Raw genomic sequence first — 21,504 nt, 5'->3', positions numbered from 1 at the left:
TTGACTTTTCCTTTTTTTAAATAATTTGATATTTTTAATTAATAGATACACTCGAGTCATTGATGAATGGTCACATCTCACATGTCTAGTTAACAAATGAACTTACAATATTTTGACTACTTTGATGTAACTTTCAACGGGTGTCTAACCCATATCGAACCCAACTCCTACCATGTTTTACATTCAGCATACTATTAACAACAACAACAGCAATTTATTTAAAAAAAAATATCAGCATACTATTACTAACTTTAATACACCAATATAAAATCCATCATTCCCTCAGTCCCGTGTGGTCGCAGTACGGAGGTCTGAGTGCTCAAGAGTACGGGTGTGGACCATGCCCTGATGACAGTACTGCGACATGTGCCCAATGCGTTGCCGAAGCAGAAACCGGATGTAACGTAAAAGTAGCAGCTCCAGGTAAATCTGAATTTGCAATGGAGACATAAAGACATAATAAATCAAATTTTGAACTATATGATCATTGATACATAAAATACATATCAAATTTTGCATATCTGACATTTGTTTGTTGAGGGTCAATGAACAAAAACAAATAACGAACAGGTCAATCATTGCTTGCTAATTGGAACATAATTTGGCGCCTCTCTAATGATGTTCCCCATTCCCGCTTCCCTTTCGTATTATTCCTTACCTGGGGACCCTAGGCTATAATGTTTATAAACATATGAAGAATAAAGATGCGGTGGAATGACAGGCTGAGCGCCGCTCAGTAACTTATTCCTTGCAGTGTTTATTATAATCACACTATAAAAAAGTGTCTAATGCTGAACGAATGTTAAAATCCATCCCCACCTCGGCACCTCTTGCAAGGCACACATATCTGCCTCCACCCCGCCAACGATAGTGTCACTGTTTGCCCTAACTCCACCTCCACTTTGCGTGGTGGGCATTGTCCCCTCTTTCCAGCTGACGTTTTTCCAGCAATAATCCATTAACCTCCTAGCCTGCCCATTATTCTGTGCTCCTTAGAATCCAGATTAGCTATAACATTACTTGTAGGTTTATAACCTACCAGGACGCGCGCCGAGTTGGACTCGTCGACGGTCCTTTGGATTTGGAACAAATGTTTTACGAGTATCACCCGTTAATAACATTACTGACACCCATCAATCTTCAGCTGAAGCAAAAAAGTTCGAGTGTTACGACTACAGCTTGGTAAAAGAAGCATTGGTGGCATCCAAAACAGCGACAATTTGTCACGCTGAGAAAGCCACTGCCATCGCATGCAACAAGTACGGAAATGAGGATTCACACCAAAATACCAATAATCAACTTGTTTGCTTATCACTTACTTATCACTTACTATCCAAATTAACAGTAGTTACTAGCTAGTAATAATTAGCGAAATTAACGGTAGTTCTTTGAGTTTCATTAAAGCAAGGCCTTCCTAGCTATTATCTAGTTTGGCACTTTTTAGGTAACTAAGTATCAAGTATTAATCTAAAAAGTATTGAATTAATTGAAAAACTTAACCGCCCAATATTTCAGACCCGGGAGTGCAGCGGTAGCAAAAACCTACAGCGTGGCTAACAAGGGTTGTGGACCGTGTTCTGAAGCAGCGAAGAAAGACAAAACCTGTTCCGACTGCTCCACCGACAAATGCAATTCTGCGTCAACTCTAGCGTTTGTTTTGGCGCCCCTCTTGGCAGTTTTCTTCCATATGATGTAAGAAGACCGAGATAGGAACAGAATATTTAGAATAGACATTACCTTTTAGTGTTATATTTTCAATTTTTAAATGATCATGAAACATTTTTCTGGTTAATTTCAAAGTTTATATGTATTTTCTTCCGGCTGCTGCATTTTTCAAGTTTACTTATTAATAAAACCGAAATCTCTTTGTAAACGATTATTTACTTTTCTCATTAATAACATTTATTTAATTTATAGTTACACATAACCAGCGTATATGAATGGCATAATAATGTCAATGATAAACACAAACAATAAAAAGTAAAAGATTGTGGGGATACAATATACAAATGACATCAAATTAAGATCTAAAAATAAAATAGTATTACAACATAATAAGTATTTGAAATGAAATGAGGTGTTTATATCCCGCTCAAATGGTTAACCAACAACACAAGGAAGGTGGTTAACCATGTCAGAGCGGTTGACTGTGAGTAATGCGAGAAAGTGTGTAAATGTGAACAAAAGTATGACCCATTATTCCAAACCTTGAAGGGAGACCGGTTAATTGGATTTGGAAACTGTTACGGAGAGTCAAATATTTTTGAATCGACTTAAAAATTTTAAATATAAGCTCATATATTTTAAAAAACTTAACAATTAAAGCACACAAAATAGTTCTGTCCACTGACAGAATTGGACTCATTTGTGAAACTTAGACTGGTACTGAATCCCAGGCAGCTAAGGATCGTAGGTGGGACTATATTAAAATCGTAGTCTGGGAACTAACTCCTTAGTACAGACTAAACGCGTTTGGGTTATTCAAAAGGTCAAACGATCTGCACCTTGATTTATACTAACTAGCAGGAACCCGTATAACCCTAAAATGGTGTCAAGACTCAAGAGACTAAAATAATTATTACCTATTTAATTCGCGTTTTTGACACCACTTGGGGGTCCAAATTTTGGGGTCTAAAACTCCTATTTCTTGGCCAATTTTTTATTTTTTCATGCTGATTGGAGGCCATTAAAGCATTTGACCCAGTCAAAAACGTTTAAATTGTATATCTTTTACAGTTTTTGCGGAAAGTCGCGTTAAAGTTGATGCCGTGGTGTCAGTAAAATGGTACGGAACCCTCCATATATATCGTCTCGCTTTATATATAGTAAGATGAACTTGTTTGACACTTTATTATAGCGAACACTGAGCAATCGTTCGAACAGTGGCTGTACAAAACCATGTCTATATTCCTTACTATGATAGAGGAGAGATTGTCCTCGAATAAGGCGACCTACTAGCTCACACGAGTGAACAGCAGGCTACTTTTACAGTGGCGAGGTTATTACTGTATTGTTCTACGATCTGTATGTTAACCCTTGTTTCCCCCTCTGTAGGATATAGTTTACAGTAACGAATACCCACTTACTGGGCCGCGCTCTGCCTGTCATTCCGCCTAATCTCTATTATAAACATGATAGCCTGAGGTCCCCAGGTAAATACCCACCAGTGGACAGGTACCGCTAGATAATCAGCCAAAAATATCCACGGCAACAGGACCATTCCCTAAACTTGCTAAAAAAGTAACCACCAAAAAGGACTAGCATGTGAAGCAAAATATAGACCCTTATCCCTCCCACAGAGTAGACTAATGCTATTGGTATTGTTCTAGATTGTTCTCCGACAACTTGCGATCTTTATGCTAATCGCGGGTTTCCTAAGCGTCATTGTGAGTTAAGCGTAAATGATTTAATGATCAGCATTCACGTGACCTCATACACCCTCGTCCCTCATGGACTATGGTTCTAGTGTAATTGTAAGCACTTAGCGTAGATCAACATCTTGTTGGTTACGTCTTACGAGTGTAAAGTACCATAGTAGTTATCCATTATCCAACATCCAAAAGGATGGCAGCAGGGAAAATACAAATGATACAAAAACGAAATAGCGTCACTGCGATCCTGATGATAATGATTACTCAGATAAGCCAACGAGGATGATTAGATCGACGTGCTTCACTCACGAATGTTGATTTGGTATCTAAATTGTGAATGAATGATTACCAGTTCTCCTGCTCACTAATATCCGTCAGTCCCCTGTTAATTATCATAGGTACACAGGATGAACGTCAAATTTACTATCATTTAAATCACTAACAAACACAAAGCCAAACCACGAATTCCCTTTCTTTGAAAAAATTATGAAAAGATAAATAAGTCTATATCACAACTATAAGCACTACCAGTATAGTAGTAGTACCACTACCAATATAAGCACCACCAGTACCAATGACCGGTGGACTTTGCACAATGCACATGGCTTCATGAGGAACCATGTGATCTGGTTTGGGGTGACAGCTATGTTTAAGGTATTTTATGTAAATGTTCACGTGACGTCATACTCCTTCATGTGACGTCATACTCTCTCACGGTTACTAAGAACTTGGCTTTACATCTTTGTATTTTAATACTGTTTATCTTTCATATCTTGTTAGGTCAAGGTGAACATAAACGAAACAGCTTGCTGGCCGATAATGAGAGTATTTCATCACTTATTAGTTGAAGCAAACTTTGGGGATGAAAATACTGTACATTGTGCACATAGCATAACGTGCCTATTGAAACATGATTAACAAAATATCCTTACTTATACTGTGGATCGCTTTCAGTTTCACTCTGCCGCTCCACGCCATTAAACCGCAAGATAATAAGATCACTTTCACTTTCTCTCTGTGCGAGAGCAGAGCACTATGACTCATGACCATAATTCAACATATTCTTTGTAATTATTATTACCTTATGCGGACCCCAGGCTTTAGAATTAGTGTTAATAAAGACAATGAAGATGTGTTGGAGCGACAGGCTGAGCGCCGCCCGGTAAAATTAATATTGTTCATATATTGTAAACCAGCTCGATAGTAAATCTTAAACATAAACTCAATGATTAGCATTTATTTACTTGGGGACCTCAAGCTTTTCTGTTTATAATTACAAACGATCGAAGATTTAGCGGAATATATGGCAGGCCGAGCGACTCCCAGTAACCTTTATATTCGTTTGTTCACGCAGCTCGTTTAGGTTTAAGTTTATCACAATATCCATAATTTGTGCGTGGCTCCGATTATCTTTTACGCGTGGCTACCCTAGGCCTAAGGTTACCCTCTGTACTGTTCTAGCAGGTTAAAATTAGGAGGCCTAAACAATTATTATTAACATTGGCCCTCTGACTCGGGCCCATATTGCCATTATGAGCTCAACTTTGCCGCGTTCACAATATGCTCCCCATATTATAGATATAATAATTTGTCTATTGTCCTTAACTTAAAGTTAATACCTTTAAATCGAGGAAGCGAATATTTTATTCCGCGTTTAAATTATCTTTTCGTTATTATATTAGGACGCATTGAAACTACCGGACCACGATGTACGGGGACTTGCCACCCCATGGCAACATTAAAATATATCGACTCTGTTACATGTATGTTTTACATGTCCATTTTGCTTCGTAGCTCGACAAAATGGACATGTACATACATTGTACAACAGATTGGCAGTCTTCATCACCTTACCTTTTAATTTTAAAATCATAGCAAAAACTAACTGTTGATACCACAAAATTGAAAAATTAGGATTTGCACCACTCATGATGATAATATCAATTGGGTATAATTATATTACTATTAGTGCAAAACTTCTAAACAAATTTTAACTGCATTCTAAATAGCGACAGAAACTTAATCACATCGCTCATTCTGAATGGGAAAATTTTCTTGACTTTTTCGAGAAACCCGCTAGTTCAGTTAATTGTGAGTTGTGACGAATATTTTTGATACGATAAATACTAACTTTCAAAGCTATTTTTAAAAATAGCTTCTAGAATAATATTAGCTTCCTCCCTGTGACTGCACGGCCATTGTAGTTATTAATACTTCTAAAGATTACTTACTAGATCGTTTAGTGAAATAAGCACTGGCGTCTCATAAATTAGATTCCCAGATTAATGAAGCAAAAACTCTATAATCTTATTCTTAATTTTGTTAGTCTAGAGAAACGAACGCAAGTGGGTCACGGCACCCGGTTCCCCCTTAGTGCTAAGGGATGCATTTTCGGACGTTATAGTGGTCCCCTAGCTGGGGGTGCGTTATTGTAAGGGGTGCACATTTGGGATATCAGTATTTTTTCATACGACTGAATTCTAGAACAGTGGAAACTCTCTATACCGTGATTCTCAGGGGTAAACGGAGAAATGGTCACGGTATAAAAGTCTCACGGTGTAAAGAGGCTAGAGACACGGCTTAAAAGGTGACAAATTTATTTCACTTGCTCGTGAACTGATTAAAATTGATAAGTGGGACACACATCTAATAAGCCCGGCTAGTTGGATTGATTATACCGCCGGCTCACTGGTCACGGTATTTACGGGAACTGGACAGTACAGTGGAAGGCAAAACGGTGGAACGTTCCTAAAAGAGTGGACAGTACGGCGGAGCTTTCATATTATACCCTAAACACGACCCTAAACACATCTCATGACTGACGAGAAAGATTTCGTGACCTCTAAACATACTACGTGACTCACGGAGAGTTGTCACGACTCGAGTCACGGCCGGTCTGTTCCGAATAATATCAAATTTAATATGTAATAATAATCTATTCCCTAGGCGAGGCCTCGAAGCCTTTATTGTTTGCATATCGAAAGAGAAAGAAACTTACACTTTACACTTACACTTTACACTTACACTTTACACTTTACAGTTTACACTTACACTTTACACTTACACTTTACACTTACACTTTACACTTACACTTTACTAAAACTTACACTTTACTAAAACTTACACTTTACTAAAACTTACACTTTACTAAAACTTACACTTAACCTGCAACAAAAGAAGCTATCGACAGAAACATTGAGCACCTTTTGTTATTGTACCGCAAACTATAACAATCAATTCGAAATACATTATGCGTTTATTACTATAACTAGTGTAACCCGTGCCTACGGGAATCAATGGGATACAGCTCATGGAGTGATTGTAGTCAGCCAGCTCACGGTCTCTACAGGAACTATACTGAAGTTCGACATGAAAAGTTCGACTGTCGAACTATATGAGTAAGGTACGCTAACTTGACTCTAGTTTGGCGCGTACCGAAGTTCGACAGGGGTGATTTCTGGAAAATTTTAATTGTCGAACTAAAGTACGTGAATCACAGTGGAAGACAGTACGGCGGAGCTTTCCTAAAAGGGTGGACAGTACGGCGGAGCTTTCCTAAAAGGGACAGTACGGCAGAGCTTTCCTGAAAGGGACAGTACGGTGGAGCTTTCCTGAAAGGGACAGTACGGCGGAGCTTTCCTAAAAGGATGGACAGTACGGCGGAGCTTTCCTGAAAGGGACAGTACGGCGGAGCTTTCCTGAAAGGGTGGACAGTACGGCGGAGCTTTCCTGAAAGGGATAGTACGGCGGAGCTTTCCTAAAAGGGTGGACAGTACGTCGGAGCTTTCCTGATAGGGACAGTACGGCGGAGCTTTCCTAAAAGTGTGGACAGTACGGCGGAGCTTTCTTAAAAGGGACAGTACGGCGGAGCTTTCCTAAAAGAGTGGACAGTACGGAGGAGCTTTCCTAAAAGTGTGGACAGTACGGCGGAGCTTTCTTAAAAGGGACGGTACGGCGGAGCTTTTTTAAAAGGGTGGACAGTACGGCGGAGCTTTCTTAAAAGAGTGGACAGTACGGCGGAGCTTTCCTAAAAGGGTGGACAGTACGGCGGAGCTTTCCTGAAAGTGTGGACAGTACGGCGGAGCTTTCTTAAAAGGGGACAGTACGGCGGAGCTTTCCTAAAAGGGACAGTACGTTGGAGCTTTCCTTAAAGGGGACAGTACGGCGGAGCTTTCCTAAAGTTTGGTTATCACGCACAATAATAAATTTAACAAGAATATATTCCCCTCGTAGCCTTCATTGTTTTAGTTTGCAAATCGAAAGAGAAAGAAACTTACACTTTACAGACGATAAAAGAAGTTCTTAACAGAAACAGAAAGATTGGGCATCTTTTGTATTGCAAACTCATGAATCAACGGCTTAACCCATTGGGGCTATATTATAATTGTTGTCTTTGTAATCATGGGACTCTGAGCTTGATCATTAAGCTGTAGTATTAAGTGCAAAATGGATATAATTATATACGCTATATGTATATGGTATTTAACATATGTAACAATTTATTCTATCGCGTCGTAGCTTTCAATAGTTTATAAGTGTCCGTGTGCCTTAGTATACAGCTAACGTAGCATCATACTGCGGTGATATAGTCAGCGACTCTGCACTCTGGTCCGCTTCAATTGATTAGTTTAAAACTTGGGGGAGTTATAGAATTTACAACTTAGTTTGTTTATTAAAATATTATTGAAAGAAGTTTATTATTATATTTTATACTCATTTGATGACTAGGTATGGGACTATGGGTGTTAAAATGTGTTCATTGCAGTTTAATCGAGGCTAGTTGTATATATTCAAACAGTCCTCTTATAGCTTGATTGACGATGTCAATACCTCACAGCTCGTAGCAGTGATGCACGCCGGTTCATTTTTCGCCAACCGGCGGCGGCGTGCCCAAAATGGCCCGGCGTGGCGGCGTTCGGCGGCGTGGAACATGATTTTGTCAAAATTTAGGTTTGAATTTCCAGGCCCACAAAAAATCTTACTAAGATTGGGAAAATTAGACGCCCTTTTTTTCCAGTATAAAATGATATCATTGTCCATATCATTCAGGTCTACGTGTTCACTTTGGTAGGTGGCGACCTCAGCCTGTAACTTAGACTTAGCGTCTTTGCTCGCTGCAGGCATACTAAATCGTTTAATGAGGTCAATCTTCTGTCGCTTGGCCTCAAATTGTCTCTCCTTAGGCCCCAGGCCCAGCTTCTGTTTGAGCGTGGAAGGATTTTTGAGTCGGGAAGGATTCTCTTTGGGAGAAGTCCAAAAAAATTTGCTTTGAAATTTTTTTAAATTTTCACGCCACGCCGACTTGAGAGGTATCGGCGTGGCGGCGTGTGAAAATGTGCCGGCGCGGCGGCGTCCGGCGGCGGCGTGCATCACTGGCTCGTAGCGGCCCAGTTGTGCATCGATACAATCTTATAGCATAGGTGCAGTGTGTTAAAATGATTTTTACGGACATAAACACTGCCTTTGAGAATCTCAAAAGCAGTGTTTTAACTTTTAAAATATGATATACTTTATTTTGTTTCGAAAAGCTTTTTCAGCCAGTCAAACTCAAAGATAGACGTAGTGACTTTGCTTATTTTTATAAATATTCGGTATTTACCAGCTCAACTGCTTTTATAATTTAGTTGTGCCATACGTAGATTACGAGTATTTGTGAGTTTGTTTACCACAATTAGGTAAATTTTCAATGATCGAATAAGTGCAACTTCATTTAATCGCTTATTACCAAAATTGCAACTTATAGATTAAATCACTGATTCGATTTCCAACAAACTTTCATATTTCACGAATAAAACAGCAATGATTGCATATAATGTAAACTCATTACAAGAATTACTCTATCCTTAACATCGAGTCCAAGGTTTTTGTGCTTTCCACAATGCAGAAACAGAATGCTCAGTAACACAAGTAAGAGTAGAATAATGAAAGAGAAAATACTTACACCCTTCCACTCTTTTGGTATATCGATCATACTAGCCACCCTTAACTTTGTCGGCTACGAGGATAGGTACGCACTTGAACGGGACACGGGCTGCCAGATTATAAAAATTAGAAATTAACGATCCGGTCGCATACTAATCGTGATCTTATCGCTGTTTACGATAATTAAAGGCTGAAATAGCAAAAATTTTAAAAATCTGCTGCTTAACTTAGACTTCAAGGTATTCTTCGGAATAGTCTCGATTCGTGAACTTGGTCAAAGTAAAGAACGTTGTTTCTCTTGATATTAACTTACGTCAATTAAGTGGACTGGCTCCGCATATAATGAGATTACCGATGTGACTATATTATGCATACATAATTCAAAATATTTTATATGCAGAGGCCGAGGCATGCCTTCAGTTAAGTTTTGTTTAGGAAACAGTCCCCTCAGTGGTGCTTGTCCCATTCAGTCTGAAAAAATAAGTTCTCGTCAACACTGTTGATTTTGCCATTGAAGCTTTGTTATGGGTAATTGAAGTTTAGAACTAGTAAAAATTTATTTGTAAACTACAGTCATTCATTTCGGTTAGCATGCAGCAGTTTTTAATGACTTTGATATGTTAAAATATCAATATGTTAAGTTGTATATTGACATGTTCATATATCAATATGTTATGTTGTATATATATATTGATATGTTAATATATCGTAAAACAAAGCAATAATAAGATAAAACAATTCCACTTTAGCGTATCGTCAAAGCAGAAAAATGAAGGTTTTCGTGATCCTGATAGGAGTCTTCTCAGCTGTCTGTAAGTAATGTTTATTTTTTAGAGAATAGAACATCGTGTGCTTGGCTAATTTCTTTCTGTTAACGAGTGCCACCGTATGATAATACAACTGCTTTGTTATGCAATCGAACAGACTGTTGTTACGTTTAAATAAGATTAGAAGATTTTAAGGATAAATAGTACAATACAAATTTGAGAATAAACAACGTAAACAGTAAACACCCACAGCGGCGGAAGTCATGAAGTGTAATGGCGCTGATGGCGCCACTGCCGAGGCCTGCGTCGACGGAGTTGTCGCATGTACATCGTGAGTTGACTTTTCCTTTTTTTAAATAATTTGATATTTTTAATTAATAGATACACTCGAGTCATTGATGAATGGTCAAATCTCACATGTCTAGTTAACAAATGAACTTACAATATTTTGACTACTTTGATGTAACTTTCAACGGGTGTCTAACCCACATCGAACCCAACTCCTACCATGTTTTACATTCAGCATACTATTAACAACAACAACAGCAATTTATTTAAAATAAATTATCAGCATACTATTACTAACTTTAATACACCAATATAAAATCCATCATTCCCTCAGTCCCGTGTGGTCGGAGTACGGAGGTCTGAGTGCTCAAGAGTACGGGTGTGGACCATGCCCTGATGACAGTACTGCGACATGTACCCAATGCGTTGCCGAAGCAGAAACCGGATGTAACGTAAAAGTAGCAGCTCCAGGTAAATCTGAATTTGCAATGGAGACATAAAGACATAATAAATCAAATTTTGAACTATATGATCATTGATACATAAAATACATATCAAATTTTGCATATCTGACATTTGTTTGTTGAGGGTCAATGAACAAAAACAAATAACGAACAGGTCAATCATTGCTTGCTAATTGGAACATAATTTGGCGCCTCTCTAATAATGTTCCCCATTCCCGCTTCCCTTTCGTATTATTCCTTACCTGGGGACCCTAGGCTATAATGTTCATAAACATATGAAGAATAAAGATGCGGTGGAATGACAGGCTGATCGCCGCTCAGTAACTTATTCCTTGCAGTGTTCATTATAATCATTATAATCATCATTTATCAAGTCCTGGACTCTAAGTGTCTTATGCTGACCGAATGTTAAAATCCATCCCCACCTCTTGCAAGGCACACATATCTGCCTCCACCCCGCCAACGATTGACGATAGTGTCACTGTTTGCCCTAACTCCACCTCCACTTTGCGTGGTGGGCATTGTCCCCCCTTTCCAGCTGACGTTTTGCCAGCAATAATCCATAAAACTCCTAGCCTACCCATTATTCTGTGCTCCCCAGAATCCAGATTAGCTTAAGCTATAACATTACTTGTAGGTTTATAACCTACCAGGACGCGCGCCGAGTTGGACTCGTCGACGGTCCTTTGGAACAAATATTTTACGAGTATCACCCGTTAATATTATTACTGACACCCATCAATCTTCAGCTGAAGCAAAAAAGTTCGAGTGTTACGACTACAGCTTGGTAAAAGAAGCATTGGTGGCATCCAAAACAGCGACAATTTGTCACGCTGAGAAAGCCACTGCCATCGCATGCAACAAGTACGAAAATGAGGATTCACACCAAAATACAAATAATCAACTTGTTTGCTTATCACTTACTTATCACTTACTATCCAAATTAACAGTAGTTACTAGCTAGTAATATTTAGCGAAATTAACGGTAGTTTATCAACTTTAAGTTTCATTATTACAATCCCCTTCCTAGCTATTATCTAGTTTGGCACTTTTTAGGTAACTAAGTACCTATCAAGTATTAATCTAGAAAGTATTGAATTAATTGAAAAAATTAACCGCCCAATATTTCAGACCCGGGAGTGCAGCGGTAGCAAAAACCTACAGCGTGGCTAACAAGGGTTGTGGACCGTGTTCTGAAGCAGCGAAGAAAGACAAAACCTGTTTCGACTGCTCCACCGACAAATGCAATTCTGCGTCAACTCTAGCGTTTGTTTTGGCGCCCCTCTTGGCAGTTTTCTTCCATATGATGTAAGAAGACCGAGAAAGGAACAAAATATTTAGAATAGACATCATCTTTTAGTGTTATAATTTCAATTTTTTTAATGATCATGAAACATTTTTCTGGTTAATTTCAAAGTTTATATGTATTTTCTTCCGGCTGCTGCACTTATCAAGTTTACTTATTAATAAAACCGAAATCTCTTTGTAAACGATTATTTACTTTTCTCATTAATAACATTTATTTAATTTATAGTTACACATAACCAGCGTATATGAATGGCATAATAATGTCAATGATAAACACGAACAATAAAAAGTAAAAGATTGTGGGGATATAATATACAAATGACATTAAATTAAGATCTAAAATAGTAATACAACATAATAAGTATTTGAAATGAAATGAGGTGTTTATATCCCGCTCAAATGGTTAACCAACAACACAAGGAAGGTGGTTAACCATGTCAGAGCGGTTGACTGTGAGTAATGCGAGAAAGTGTGTAAATGTGAACAAAAGTATGACCCATTATTCCAAACCTTGAAGGGAGACCGGTTAATTGGATTTGGAAACTGTTACGGAGAGTCAAATATTTTTGAATCGACTTAAAAATATTAAATATAAGCTCATATATTTTTTAAAACTTAACAATTAAAGCACACAAAATAGTTCTGTCCACTGACAGAATTGGACTCATATGTGAAATTAAGACTGGTGCTGAAATCTGAATCCCATGCAGCTAAGGATCGTAGGTGGGACTATATTAAAATCGTAGTCTGGGAACTAACTCCTTAGTACAGACTAAACGCGTTTGGGTTATTCAAAAGGTCAAACGATCTGCACCTTGATTTATACTAATGAACTTGTTTGACACTATATTATAGCGAACACTGAGCAATCGTTCGAACAGTGGCTGTACAAAACCCTGTCTATATTCCTTACTATGATAGAGGAGAGATTGTCCTCGAATAAGGCGACCTACTCTCAAACGAGTGAACAGCAGGCTAATTTTACAGTGGCGAGGTTATTACTGTATTGTTCTACGATCTGTATGTTGACCCTTGTTTCCTCCTCAGCAGGATATAGTTTACAGTAACGAATACCCACTTACTGGGCCGCGCTCAGCCTGTCATTCCGCCTAATCTCTATTATGAACATGATAGCCTGAGGTCCCCAGGTAAATACCCACCAGTGGACAGGTACCGCTAGATAATCAGCCAAAAATATCCACGGTAACGGGACCATTCCCTAAACTTGCTAAAAAAGTAACCACCAAAAAGGACTAGCATGTGAAGCAAAATATAGACCCTTATTCCTCCCACAGAACAGACTACTGCTATTGGTATTGTTCTAGATTGTTCTCCGACAACTTGCGATCTTTATGCTAATCGCGGGTTTCCTAAGCGTCATTGTGAGTTAAGCGTAGATGATCAGCATCCTTCACATGACCTCAAACACCCTCATGGACCATGGTTCTAGTGTAATTGTAAGCACTTAGCGTAGATCAACATCTTGTTGGTTACGTCTTACGAGTGTAAAGTACCATAGTAGTTATCCATTATCCAACATCCAAAAGGATGGCAGCAGGGAAAATACAAATGATACAAAAACGAAATAGCGTCACTGCGATCCTGATGATAATGATTATTCAGATAAGCCAACGAGGATGATTAGATCGACGTGCTTCACTCACGAATGTTGATTTGGTATCTAAATTGTGAATGAATGATTACCAGTTCTCCTGCTCACTAATATCCGTCAGTCCCCTGTTAATTATCATAGGTACACAGGATGAACGTCAAATTTACTATCATTTAAATCACTAACAAACACAAAGCCAAACCACGAATTCCCTTTCTTTGAAAAAATTATGAAAAGATAAATAAGTCTATATCACAACTATAAGCACTACCAGTATAGTAGTAGTACCACTACCAATATAAGCACCACCAGTACCAATGACCGGTGGACTTTGCACAATGCACATGGCTTCATGAGGAACCATGTGATCTGGTTTGGGGTGACAGCTATGTTTAAGGTATTTTATGTAAATGTTCACGTGATGTCATACTCCTTCATGTGACGTCATACTCTCTCACGGTTACTAAGAACTTGGCTTTACATCTTTGTATTTTAATACTGTTTATCTTTCATATCTTGTTAGGTCAAGGTGAACATAAACGAAACAGCTTGCTGGCCGATAATGAGAGTATTTCATCACTTATTAGTTGAAGCAAACTTTGGGGATGAAAATACTGTACATTGTGCACATAGCATAACGTGCCTATTGAAACATGATTAACAAAACATCCTTACTCATACTGTGGATCGCTTTCAGTTTCACTCTGCCGCTCCACGCCATTAAACCGCAAGATAATAAGATCACTTTCACTTTCTCTCTGTGCGAGAGCAGAGCACTAATGACCATAATTCAACATATTCTTTGTAATTATTATTACCTTATGCGGACCCCAGGCTTGAGTGTTAATAAAGACAATGAAGATGTGTTGGAGCGACAGGCTGAGCGCCGCCCGGTAAAATTAATATTGTTCATATATTGTAAACCAGCTCGATAGTAAATCTTAAACATAAACAGTTTATGTTTAAGATTTACTATCGAGCTGGTACGAATATAAAGGTTACTGGTAGTCGCTCGGCCTGCCATTCCGCTACATGGCAGGCCGAGCGACTCCCAGTAACCTTTATATTCGTTTGTTCACGCAGCTCGTTTAGGTTTAAGTTTATCACAATATCCATAATTTGTGCGTGGCTCCGATTATCTTTTACGCGTGGCTACCCTAGGCCTAAGGGTACCCTCTGTACTGTTCTAGCAGGTTAAAATTAGGAGGCCTAAACAATTATTATTAACATTGGCCCTCTGACTCGGGCCCATATTGCCATTATGAGCTCAACTTTGCTGCGTTCACAATATGCTCCCCATATTATAGATATAATTATTTGTCTATTGTCCTTAACTTAAAGTTAATACCTTAAAATCGAGGAAGCGAATATTTTATTCTGCGTTTAAATTATCTTTTCGTTATTATATTAGGACGCAATGAAACTACCGGACCACGATGTACGGAGACTTGCCACCCCATGGCAACATTAAAATATATCGACTCTGTTACATGTATGTTTTACATGTCCATTTTGCTTCGTAGCTCGACAAAATGGACATGTACATACATTGTACAACAGATTGGCAGTCTTCATCACCTTACCTTTTAATTTTAAAATCATAAAAAAACTAACTGTTGATACCACAAAATTGAAAAATTAGGATTTGCACCACTCATGATGATAATATCAATTGGGTATAATTATATTATTATTAATATTAGTGCAAACCTTCTAAACAAATTTTAACTGCATTCTAAATAGCGACAGAAACTTAATCACATCGCTCATTCTGAATGGGAAATTTTTTTTGACTTTTTCGAGAAACCCGCTATAGTTCAGTTAATTGTGACGAATATTTTTGATACGATTAAAACTAACTTTCAAACTTTCAAAGCTATTCTTTAAAATAGCTTCTAGAATAATATTAGCTTCCTTCGGCCTCCCTATGACTGCACGGCCATTGTAGTGATTAATACTTTTAAAGATTACTTACTAGATCGTTTAGTGAAATAAGCACTGGCGTCTCATAAATTAGATTCCCAGATTAATGAAACAAATACTCTATAATCTTATTCTTAATTGTGTTAGTCTAGAGAAACGAAAGCAAGTGGGTCACGGCACCCGGTTCCCCCTTAGTGCTAAGGGATGCATTTTCGGACGTTATAGTGGTCCCCTAGCTGGGGGTGCGTTATTGTAAGGGGTGCACATTTGGGATATCAGTATTTTTTCATACGACTGAATTCTAGAACAGTGGAAACTCTCTATACCGTGATTCTCAGGGGAAACGGAGAAATGGTCACGGTATAAAAGTCTCACGGTGTAAAGAGGCTAGAGACACGGCTTAAAAGGTGACAAATTTATTTCACTTGCTCGTGAACTGATTAAAATTGATAAGTGGGACACACATCTAATGAGCCCGGCTAGTTGGATTGATTATACCGCCGGCTCACTGGTCACGGTATTTACGGGAACTGGACAGTACAGCTGTGGAAGGCAAAACGTTGGAACGTTCCTAAAAGAGTGGACAGTACGGCGGAGCTTTCATATTATACCCTAAACACGACCCTAAACACATCTCATGACTGACGAGAAAGATTTCGTGACCTCTAAACATACTACGTGACTCACGGAGAGTTGTCACGACTCGAGTCACGGCCGGTCTGTTCCGAATAATATCAAATTTAATATGTAATAATAATCTATTCCCTAGGCGAGGCCTCGAAGCTGGTACGAATATAAAGGTTACTGGTAGTCGCTCGGCCTGCCATTCCGCTACATGGCAGGCCGAGCGACTCCCAGTAACCTTTATATTCGTTTGTTCACGCAGCTCGTTTAGGTTTAAGTTTATCACAATATCCATAATTTGTGCGTGGCTCCGATTATCTTTTACGCGTGGCTACCCTAGGCCTAAGGGTACCCTCTGTACTGTTCTAGCAGGTTAAAATTAGGAGGCCTAAACAATTATTATTAACATTGGCCCTCTGACTCGGGCCCATATTGCCATTATGAGCTCAACTTTGCTGCGTTCACAATATGCTCCCCATATTATAGATATAATTATTTGTCTATTGTCCTTAACTTAAAGTTAATACCTTAAAATCGAGGAAGCGAATATTTTATTCTGCGTTTAAATTATCTTTTCGTTATTATATTAGGACGCAATGAAACTACCGGACCACGATGTACGGAGACTTGCCACCCCATGGCAACATTAAAATATATCGACTCTGTTACATGTATGTTTTACATGTCCATTTTGCTTCGTAGCTCGACAAAATGGACATGTACATACATTGTACAACAGATTGGCAGTCTTCATCACCTTACCTTTTAATTTTAAAATCATAAAAAAACTAACTGTTGATACCACAAAATTGAAAAATTAGGATTTGCACCACTCATGATGATAATATCAATTGGGTATAATTATATTATTATTAATATTAGTGCAAACCTTCTAAACAAATTTTAACTGCATTCTAAATAGCGACAGAAACTTAATCACATCGCTCATTCTGAATGGGAAATTTTTTTTGACTTTTTCGAGAAACCCGCTATAGTTCAGTTAATTGTGACGAATATTTTTGATACGATTAAAACTAACTTTCAAACTTTCAAAGCTATTCTTTAAAATAGCTTCTAGAATAATATTAGCTTCCTTCGGCCTCCCTATGACTGCACGGCCATTGTAGTGATTAATACTTTTAAAGATTACTTACTAGATCGTTTAGTGAAATAAGCACTGGCGTCTCATAAATTAGATTCCCAGATTAATGAAACAAATACTCTATAATCTTATTCTTAATTGTGTTAGTCTAGAGCTAAGATGGCAAGTACGTACGGTACAGGGCTTTAAGTACGTACGGTACAGCTACTTTTAAAGGTACGTACCGTACAGGCACTGTAAGGTACAATTTTTTTCAAATTTTTAGAATCAACTTCAGTGAATTACTTGCAACTTTTGATTAGTATTATCATCATAATTTTTTGAGATAGAAGTCGAAAATAAACACAGTGGTTAAAACAATAAAAGATTTAAGAGGAAAATTTGTGTACCGGATCGCTCTTAACCGGTACTACACTACTACTACTTGTAATTATCGTTAAACTCAAAGCTTCATCCTTTTGTTGCAGTAATGCAGTATACGAACACCAGCTTTTCAGCTAGCTCAGGTCGCAACCTTAATCTACGCTTGTCCATAATATACTCGTAATCTCTAAAATTGGTCTCACAAATTGACGAAGAACTTAAAACACTGAATACTATTTGGGCCAACTGTTTAAGCAGAAAAAGTTCTCCTCCAAAATATTTCCAGTATATTGACGGATTAATAAGCTTTGTACCTTTCAGCGTACTTTATTAAGTACGTACCGTACAGCTAATTTAAAGGTACGTACCGTACGTACTTGCCATCTTAGGTCTAGAGAAACGAAAGCAAGTGGGTCACGGCACCCGGTTCCCCCTTAGTGCTAAGGGATGCATTTTCGGACGTTATAGTGGTCCCCTAGCTGGGGGTGCGTTATTGTAAGGGGTGCACATTTGGGATATCAGTATTTTTTCATACGACTGAATTCTAGAACAGTGGAAACTCTCTATACCGTGATTCTCAGGGGAAACGGAGAAATGGTCACGGTATAAAAGTCTCACGGTGTAAAGAGGCTAGAGACACGGCTTAAAAGGTGACAAATTTATTTCACTTGCTCGTGAACTGATTAAAATTGATAAGTGGGACACACATCTAATGAGCCCGGCTAGTTGGATTGATTATACCGCCGGCTCACTGGTCACGGTATTTACGGGAACTGGACAGTACAGCTGTGGAAGGCAAAACGTTGGAACGTTCCTAAAAGAGTGGACAGTACGGCGGAGCTTTCATATTATACCCTAAACACGACCCTAAACACATCTCATGACTGACGAGAAAGATTTCGTGACCTCTAAACATACTACGTGACTCACGGAGAGTTGTCACGACTCGAGTCACGGCCGGTCTGTTCCGAATAATATCAAATTTAATATGTAATAATAATCTATTCCCTAGGCGAGGCCTCGAAGCCTTTATTGTTTACATATCGAAAGAGAAAGAAACTTACACTTTACACTTACACTTTACACTTACACTTTACACTTTACACTTTACAGTTTACACTTACACTTTACACTTACACTTTACACTTACACTTTACACTTACACTTTACACTTACACTTTACTAAAACTTACACTTTACTAAAACTTACACTTTACTAAAACTTACACTTTACTAAAACTTACACTTTACTAAAACTTACACTTAACCTGCAACAAAAGAAGCTATCGACAGAAACATTGAGCACCTTTTGTTATTGTACCGCAAACTATAACAATCAATTCGAAACACATTATGCGTTTATTACTATAACTAGTGTAACCCGTGCCTACGGGAATCAATGGGATACAGCTCATGGAGTGATTGTAGTCAGCCAGCTCACGGTCTCTACAGGAACTATACTGAAGTTCGACATGAAAAGTTCGACTGTCGAACTATATGAGTAAGGTACGCTAACTTGACTCTAGTTTGGCGCGTACCGAAGTTCGACAGGGGTGATTTCTAGAAAATTTTAATTGTCGAACTAAAGTACGTGAATCACAGTGGAAGACAGTACGGCGGAGCTTTCCTAAAAGGGTGGACAGTACGGCGGAGCTTTCCTAAAAGGGACAGTACGGCGGAGCTTTCCTGAAAGGGACAGTACGGTGGAGCTTTCCTGAAAGGGACAGTACGGCGGAGCTTTCCTAAAAGGATGGACAGTACGGCGGAGCTTTCCTGAAAGGGACAGTACGGCGGAGCTTTCCTGAAAGGGTGGACAGTACGGCAGAGCTTTCCTGAAAGGGATAGTACGGCGGAGCTTTCCTAAAAGGGTGGACAGTACGTCGGAGCTTTCCTGATAGGGACAGTACGGCGGAGCTTTCCTAAAAGTGTGGACAGTACGGCGGAGCTTTCTTAAAAGGGACAGTACGGCGGAGCTTTCCTAAAAGAGTGGACAGTACGGAGGAGCTTTCCTAAAAGTGTGGACAGTACGGCGGAGCTTTCTTAAAAGGGACGGTACGGCGGAGCTTTTTTAAAAGGGTGGACAGTACGGCGGAGCTTTCTTAAAAGAGTTGACAGTACGGCGGAGCTTTCCTAAAAGGGTGGACAGTATGGCGGAGCTTTCCTGAAAGTGAAAGGGACAGTACGGCGGAGCTTTCCTAAAAGGGGACAGTACGGCGGAGCTTTCCTAAAAGGGACAGTACGTTGGAGCTTTCCTTAAAGGGGACAGTACGGCGGAGCTTTCCTAAAAGTTTGGTTATCACCCACAATAATAAATTTAACAAGAATATATTCCCCTCGTAGCCTTCATTGTTTTAGTTTGCAAATCGAAAGAGAAAGAAACTTACACTTTACAGACGATAAAAGAAGTTCTTAACAGAAACAGAAAGATTGGGCATCTTTTGTATTGCAAACTCATGAATCAACGGCTTAACCCATTGGGGCTATATTATAATTGTTGTCTTTGTAATCATGGGACTCTGAGCTTGGTCATTAAGCTGTAGTATTAAGTGCAAAATGGATATAATTATATACGCTATATGTATATGGTATTTAACATATATAACAATTTATTCTATCGCGTCGTATAGCTTTCAATAGTTTATAAGTGTCCGTGTGCCTAAGTATACAGCTAACGTAGCATCATACTGCGGTGATATAGTCAGCGACTCTGCACTCTGGTCCGCTTCAATTGATTAGTTTAAAACTTGGGGGAGTTATAGAATTTACAACTTAGTTTGTTTATTAAAATATTATTGAAAGAAGTTTATTATTATATTTTATACTCATTTGATGACTAGGTATGGGACTATGGGTGTTAAAATGTGTTCATTGCAGTTTAATCGAGGCTAGTTGTATATATTCAAACAGTCCTCTTATAGCTTGATTGACGATGTCAATACCTCACAGCTCGTACTTCGTAGCGGCCCAGTTGTGCATCGATACAATCTTATAGCATAGGTGCAGTGTGTTTAAATGATTTTTACGGACATAAACACTGCCTTTGAGAATCTCAAAAGCAGTGTTTTAATTTTTAAAATATGATATACTTTATTTTGTTTCGAAAAGCTTTTTCAGCCAGTCAAACTCAAAGATAGATGTAGTGACTTTGCTTATTTTTATAAATATTCGGTATTTACCAGCTCAACTGCTTTTATAATTTAGTTGTGCCTTACGTAGATTACGAGTATTTGTGAGTTTGTTTACCACAATTAGGTAAATTTTCAATGATCGAATAAGTGCAACTTCATTTTATCGCTTATGACCAAAATTGAGACTTATACATTAAATCACTGATTTTCAACAAACTTTCATATTTCACGAATAAAACAGCAATGATTGCATATAATGTAAACTCAATATAAGAGTTACTCTATCCTTAACATCGAGTCCAAGGTTTTTGTGCTTTCCACAATGCAGAAACAGAATGCTCAGTATAACACAAGTAAGAGTAGAATAATGAAAGAGAAAATACTTACACCCTTCCACTCTTTTGGTATATCGATCATACTAGCCACCCTTAACTTTGTCGGCTACGAGGATAGGTACGCACTTGAACGGGACACGGGCTGCCAGATTATAAAAATTAGAAATTAACGATCCGGTCGCATACTAATCGTGATATCATCGCTGTTTACGATAATTAAAGGCTGAAATAGCAAAAATTGCAAAAATCTGCTGCTTAACTTAGACTCAAGGAATTCTTCGGAATAGTCTCGATTCG

At 38.5% G+C, this 21,504-nt stretch overlaps 4 protein-coding genes across 4 annotated transcripts in view; all 4 read left to right on the top strand.

Annotated features, from left to right (window-relative positions):
• The window catches only part of LOC134824858 (uncharacterized), a 57,231-nt gene extending 55,304 nt beyond the window's left edge, over positions 1-1,927 (top strand). Inside the window, exons 4-6 of the mRNA XM_063836836.1 lie at positions 287-423; positions 1,145-1,259; positions 1,516-1,927. Of these exons, the coding sequence (XP_063692906.1) occupies positions 287-423; positions 1,145-1,259; positions 1,516-1,696 (433 nt within the window). The 3' untranslated portion in view covers positions 1,697-1,927. The remainder of the gene's footprint in view (positions 1-286; positions 424-1,144; positions 1,260-1,515) is intronic.
• LOC134825063 (LIM/homeobox protein Lhx3-like) overlaps positions 1-21,504 on the top strand; it is a 667,636-nt gene that overhangs the window by 300,368 nt on the left and 345,764 nt on the right. The gene's annotated exons all lie outside the window — the stretch shown is intronic.
• Positions 19-12,328, top strand: LOC134824861 (uncharacterized). The gene is made up of 6 exons (XM_063836839.1): positions 19-29; positions 10,042-10,105; positions 10,313-10,391; positions 10,683-10,819; positions 11,562-11,676; positions 11,944-12,328. Exons 2-6 carry the CDS (start codon positions 10,063-10,065, stop codon positions 12,122-12,124), a joined length of 555 nt encoding a protein of 184 aa, XP_063692909.1. The 5' UTR covers positions 19-29; positions 10,042-10,062; the 3' UTR covers positions 12,125-12,328.
• LOC134824860 (uncharacterized) overlaps positions 10,415-21,504 on the top strand; it is a 13,859-nt gene continuing 2,769 nt past the window's right edge. Inside the window, exon 1 of the mRNA XM_063836838.1 lies at positions 10,415-10,425. The gene's annotated coding sequence lies outside the window, so the exon portion shown is untranslated. The remainder of the gene's footprint in view (positions 10,426-21,504) is intronic.

The sequence above is a fragment of the Bolinopsis microptera genome, chromosome 13, assembly GCF_026151205.1.
Source record: "Bolinopsis microptera isolate Bmic1 chromosome 13, MBARI_Bmic_1.0, whole genome shotgun sequence".
Taxonomy (NCBI): domain Eukaryota; kingdom Metazoa; phylum Ctenophora; class Tentaculata; order Lobata; family Bolinopsidae; genus Bolinopsis; species Bolinopsis microptera.
Note: the sequence above shows the minus strand (reverse complement) of the source record. Positions and strands in the feature narration are given on the sequence as shown.

Bases quoted from the DNA above. Each gene is read 5' to 3' on its own strand.
- LOC134824861 (XM_063836839.1), top strand. From the start codon at position 10,063: ATGAAGGTTTTCGTGATCCTGATAGGAGTCTTCTCAGCTGTCT. The intron at 10,106-10,312 runs GTAAGTAATGTT...AAACACCCACAG, and splicing joins AGGAGTCTTCTCAGCTGTCT to CGGCGGAAGTCATGAAGTGT. The intron at 10,820-11,561 runs GTAAATCTGAAT...ATCAATCTTCAG, and splicing joins CGTAAAAGTAGCAGCTCCAG to CTGAAGCAAAAAAGTTCGAG.